This window comes from Colobus angolensis, unplaced genomic scaffold, assembly GCF_000951035.1.
Source record: "Colobus angolensis palliatus isolate OR3802 unplaced genomic scaffold, Cang.pa_1.0 Scaffold113, whole genome shotgun sequence".
Lineage (NCBI taxonomy): Eukaryota > Metazoa > Chordata > Mammalia > Primates > Cercopithecidae > Colobus > Colobus angolensis.
Window position 1 is genome coordinate 6,139,751 of NW_012112364.1, and position 6,322 is coordinate 6,146,072.

The 6,322-nt window shown below is 38.7% G+C and overlaps 1 protein-coding gene across 1 annotated transcript in view; it reads left to right on the forward strand.

Annotated features, from left to right (window-relative positions):
- MICU2 (mitochondrial calcium uptake 2) overlaps positions 1 to 6,322 on the forward strand; it is a 114,194-nt gene that overhangs the window by 97,542 nt on the left and 10,330 nt on the right. Inside the window, exon 9 of the mRNA XM_011958914.1 lies at positions 4,433 to 4,604. Within this exon, the coding sequence (XP_011814304.1) occupies positions 4,433 to 4,604 (172 nt within the window). The remainder of the gene's footprint in view (positions 1 to 4,432; positions 4,605 to 6,322) is intronic.

A 6,322-nucleotide genomic window follows, 5' to 3' on the forward strand; every position in this document is an offset into this window, starting at 1 on the left:
TTAGCCAGGATGGTCTCGATCTCCTGACCTCGTGATCCGCCCGTCTCGGCCTCCCAAAGTGCTGGGATTACAGGCTTGAGCCACCGCGCCCGGCCAACAAAAACTTTAAACATGAAAATTTTCAGGAGCCTTCTTAGATATTCCAAAGTGTCCCTAAAGTTAAAATTGTAATTATACTAGGCTGGAATTTATGGCAATCATAAGATATCTTTTACATTTTGCTAAGTCATAAAATAACAGAAAATGGCTTCTAATAATATTTCCAAAAGCTTGCACCAACGTACTAGCCAATTAATCACTGATATTCCACATTTTTTCATATGTATTATTTAGAACTTATACTTTTGTGTTTCTGGGAGTATAATGTTATAACATGTTTAACTGACGAAGTAAGGAGGCAAAGGCTGAAAATACAGGAGTGACAGGGAATTGCTAGAGGAGCAAGGTCCCTGAAGGGAAGGAAGTACAGGAATACAGATGGGATTCAGAGTGCAGCATGGACAGGAAAAGGGACTCCCCGTCCGTTGTGAAAGGAAGGAAGGAGAGGGTGGGGAAAAGGATGCATGTTGATGCTGTTACAATTTTTAGTGACAATAAGAAAATGAATGAATTTATTAAACAATGATTTCTAGTTTCTGTAGGAAGCAGGGGCAAAGTCATATGCTGAGGATAAATAGAAAAGAGTATGAAAATGAAATAGCCTCTATGCAAAATCAAGAAGACACATTTCCAGGCTAGCAGAAGAGTGTAAGGGTCAAGGACCCAGTTGAAAATGTGCACCATGAGTTTGTGCAAATACCACTATATACAGTTAGTTATAGTATGGTTTTATTTAAGCCATACTTGAAGAAGGCCTTTTGCAGCCCATTAGAGCTGAGGTTGTGGGTGAGAAAGTGGAAAGCCGTTAAGAGCAGAGTCTGGAGCTGGGTGTGGCGGCTCACACCTGTAATCCCAGCACTTTGGGAGGCCAAGGCAGACAGATTGCTTGAGCCCAGGACTTCGACAGCAGCCTGGGCAACATGGCGAAACCTCATCTTTACAAAAGAGATGGGTGTGGTGGTGTGCACCCATAGGCCAAGTTACTTAGGAGGCTGAGGTGGGGAGGATCACCAGAGTCCAGGGAGGTCAAGGCTACAGTGAGTCGTGATCACACCACTGCACTCCAGCGTGGGCAACAGTGAGACCCGGTCTTTAAAAAAAAAAAAAAGAAAGAAAAAGTGAAGTCTGGGCATGAAGAATGAAAATGAAAAGATAGTTACGTATCATCCTCAGTACCATCACAGCAACTGGCAGGTATTTACATGGTGCATGGCATCTTTCTAAGTATTTTCCGTATGTATTATCTCACCTATCCCTACAAGGTGAGGTTAGTGTCCTCTCTTTATAACTAGAATCTGATGAGGTTAAGGGACTTGATACAGGATCACATACTATAGAAACTGAAGAGGCGAGATTCAGGTTTCTCATGAAAGGTTTAAGTGATCATGTGGTTTCTGAAAGAGTTCCACAGTTCCTGGTAGGTGGTGGGTGCATTGAATGAGCTTTCAAGTACCAGACTAGGTTACCAGACGGACAGTCACATTCGGTAGATACTACCACGGATCAAGAGAAGCTCATCAGTTGAAGAAAAATTTGTCATTTGTTTTGTTTTTTCACTTATACAACTAATCAAAAAGATTTCCCAGATGAAATATCACTTAACCATTTAAGTAAAAACCACAGTGTAATTTAATTCTGTCTTCCAGAATTTTGGTGTGCTTTTATTGTTATGAAAGCAGCAGGGCCGGGCGCGGTGGCTCAAGCCTGTAATCCCAGCACTTTGGGAGGCCGAGACGGGCGGATCACGAGGTCAGGAGATCGAGACCATCCTGGCGAACACAGTGAAACCCCGTCTCTACTAAAAAAATACAAAAAACTAGCCGGGCGAGGTGGGGGGCGCCTGTAGTCCCAGCTACTCGGGAGGCTGAGGCAGGAGAATGGCATAAACCCGGGAGGCGGAGCTTGCAGTGAGCTGAGATCGCGCCACCACACTCTGTCTCACCAGCCTGGGGGACAGAGTGAGACTCTGTCTCAAAAAAAAAAAAAGGAAGCCGCAGATAATTTAAATTGTGAAAATTGAGTTTTCTATCAATTTTCTACGTATTGTTCTGGGGGAAAGCATTGACTCTTGGGCTGCTCAGGCAGCTCCTGACGGCATTTTCCCGCTCTGCATCAGTGCCTTTTGATTTTGTTGTGTTTTTCTGGTCTTTTTTACTCTTCTCTCTTACTCTCTTTGGTGATTTTTCTTCTGCATTTCTTTTCTCTTCTTTTAAGCTCCATGATTAGCCTTAAACATAGTGACCAGAAATAATCCCTGAGTTTATTTCTAGTCTGGCACACTTGACCTCATTTTTTATTCCAATGAATTTTTTAAACTGAAAATAAACCTGTGACTTAAGATATATAATGGTTAGAGGGAAGAAAATTGGCCTCAAGTCTTCTCGTCAGGAAAAATTGGGGAGGATATTGATACTGATGTACTTTTTAGGACTGGGATTGTTAAAAGTTCTGAAATACCAATTATTAGTTGAGGATTTCTTGAGTTTCAAGCGTTTTTATAAATTCAGAGGTGTCTAGAAGCAGTGGTGTGCTAGTAAATATGTTTAACAATCATTGTCTCAGGAAAAACAGCCTTGATTTGTAGTGTTTGCCAATTAGTAGTATAAATAAATGCCAATGTCAAGCTCCCCAGCATGAAGCAGAGATGGGAAGACGTGCACGAAAGACTCACAGCTGGTACGCACCACTCCAGTACACCACTGCCTAAGCAGTTCCAATAAGGAAAAACAGATCTCTCCCATTGCTTCCAATTAACCCACTGATTTATAAAATATGTAATTTGTTCACAATGTGTCTGGCAGCCTTATCTATAAATTTTCCAATTCATATATGCATGTTCAGATTATGTTCCAGGCTTTCATGTTATAACAAGATAATATGATTTTAGGCTTAAAGGGAAAAGATTATCATCATAACTGGACTTATATTCATTAAAAGTAGATAATTAGTTAAGATTAAAGTAGCTTAATCCAGACAATGTATAGTTTAACAGCAATTAAGTTTATAATATTGCAGCCTCTGGTAGAGGCTTGGATAGAGCCTGAAGAAAAACAAAGGAAGGGAACAAGTTAGTGATGTTTTTATACCCTATCTTCTGCTTGCCTAATTCAGTGTACATTCATTTGCAAGTAAAGCATACATTTAACAGTTCTAATAAGAATCAATGGAATGTCATTACAGTATACAGGGCAGGAAAACTCAACAAAATAAAAGGCAAAGTATATCAGTAAAATATTTTGTTGATCTATTAGTCCAAACTCAAAGTGCTTCAAATTTTAGATAAAGTTCTGCTTTGACCCAGAAAGAAACATGGCATTGATGAATCCATGTATTCAGTACGTTCAGAAAATGTTTTAAGTAACAAACTCTTGCCTACCATGTAGACAGAAGTCTAAGATCAAACTCCTCCTTCATGCTTTTAAGATTTATGGGATAAATATAGAACTTTAAGCAATTAATTTTTTAAGTGATGATTTTTCTCCCACTGAACTGGAATGTCCCTCTTCTATCAACCAATGTATATTTTCATTTGAATTTGACATAACAGATAGTACCAATCTTTTAACATGTGGAAAAGTGAATAAAGGGATCTGCAACATATTAAAGTTTGTGGAGATGATAATACTTTTCACATGATTTAGTTTATAAATAAAGTGCAGCATTTCTGAGTTCTTGTTCAAAGAAGATATATTTTAATCTGATATCTTTTCAACTTGTCCCTTTCCTGGGAAGCCATTGATGACAGTTTGATCAAAGTGCCATGTTGTTTTTATAAGATAGGAACGTTGAGTCATATCGACATGTATTATTGTCAAAAAGGATTGTGTTTTTAGATAGAGTAAGCTTTTGATGCCAGGCCATTGATTACACTGATTAACTTTGGTATTTGAAAAATATTAGGAAGTAGCAATTATGATTAACATTCTAAAAGCAGTGTCCCACCTCAATTTTAAATTTATCTGATTATTGATAATTTTTCTGTATTGGAAAAAAACTAGTTTCCATGGAATAGTATTTTCTCTGGATGTATCAAAGCAACATTTTACATATTTTTTTAAGTCTTTAGGTTTATCAAAATGTAGGTTGTCAGGTATGACTTACACAAACAAATTGAGTATAGTGAGTTACTGATGGAAGCCAGTGTTGGACTTAATCAATTTCTCTGCATCCTCCCTCTCCCCACAATCCTTGCACAGCACTAATGCTTCATCCTGCTCACTGTCAGGAGACCTTCACTCAGTAGGTAATAGTGAAGGCACTTTGCAGACCCATTTACAATATTTAAGGTTGAATGCCACTAGTTACTTTACTAATTTCATATTTTAACATTTAGATTTATGGAAAATTTACAAACAGAGATTCAAGAAATGGAATTCCTTCAGTTTTCTAAAGGTTTGAGTTTCATGAGAAAAGAAGACTTTGCAGAGTGGTTACTTTTTTTCACTAACACTGAAAATAAAGATATTTATTGGAAAAATGTGAGAGAGAAGTTGTCAGCAGGAGAGGTTGGTATACTCTTTTATTATTGCATGTGATAAAGATGAAATAATAAGTTAGACATGTTTACATAAATAAACTTCTGAATTAACCAAGGCTGTGCTACTCTCGATGGTATATAAAATCAACTTGAGGAATGTTCTCTACGTGCTCTTTTCCTGTGAAGGAAAACTACTGCCTAAGACAGAATCAGTCTAGTAATTACAAGTTTTCTATTTCCAGTAAAGTCAAGAATAAGACAAGTATCACCACTATTATTTAATATCATTCTGGAAATCTTAACCAGTCCAAATTAACAAGATTAATTAAAAGAGTATAAAAATGTGAAAGGGGGTCGTAGGTGTCTTTGTTTTTGTTTTTGTTTTTTTGAGGCGGAGTCTCGCTCTGTCGCCCAGGCTGGAGTGCAGTGGCCGGATCTCAGCTCACTGCAAGCTCCGCCTCCCGGGTTTACGCCATTCTCCTGCCTCAGCCTCCCGAGTAGCTGGGACTACAGGCGCCCACCACCTCGCCCGGCTAGTTTTTGTATTTCTAGTAGAGACGGGGTTTCACCGTATTAGCCAGGATGGTCTCGATCTCCTGACCTCGTGATCCGCCCGTCTCGGCCTCCCAAAGTGCTGGGATTACAGGCTTGAGCCACCGCGCCCGGCTGTCTTTGTTTTTATATGATGCAATTATATGCCTAGAGAACCCAAGAGAATCCAGTAGAAAAATTGGAAACAATAAGAATTCAATAAAGTACCTGTTATGATGCTAATATATAAGAAGCAGCAGCTCTCCTATATACAGATTACAAGTAGAAAATGTAATGACATGCATATGTGTGTGTATATAAATATGAGATGTATGAAATGATGATTGCCAAGCTATGAATAATTATTCATTTACAGTAGTGAGGTTTCAAGTGATTTTTACTTTCTTTCTTTATACCTTTATGTATTGTTCCAAAAAAATGTTTGCAGTGAACATGTATTTTATATAACTTTTTAAAAAGTTACTTCTATTGTAAGAAAAAAGAAAATGCAATAGAAGAACCCAGTTATAATTGCAAGATAAATATATAACAATTAGAAATAAATGTAACAAAAAAGAAGAAAACTTAATACCCTTGATAGATGTAAAAAGAAAACTTATCAAATTATAAGACATCCCCTATTATTGAATAGAAAGTCTTAGAATTATAAATACCACAATTCTGTCTTCAGTTAGTCTATAAGTGTAATGGTTATATTAGAACAGCCCAAGTTTACTGCAGTTAGAAATTAACCCTGAAATCTCCCTGGCTGACACTGAGTTTCTTAGTCATGCCACATTTCCATTGTGGGCTGATAGGAGTCTCTGTCTGCATAGAGGTCTAGTCCCATTCAGGGTCTGGAGGCTGTGCCATCCTGGAGTTTCATCATCTGGAAGAAGTACCATGCTCAGAGGCTGTGGCAGGAAAAGAAGGAGGGAGTCACAATCGAGCAACTAAATGTTTTGGCCTGAAAACATCACCTGACACTTGGCAGTTGACCAGACTAATCACATAACCCCACCTGAATGCAGGGAGGCAAGGAACTCCAGTCTTTCTTATCTGCAGGCATCAGAAAAGAGCCAGATACTGGTGAACACTCGTGGGTTTCAATAAAAATACCATTGAATTGGCCGGGCGCGGTGGCTCAAGCCTGTAATCCCAGCACTTTGGGAGGCCGAGACGGGCGGATCACGAGGTCAGGAGATCGAGACCATC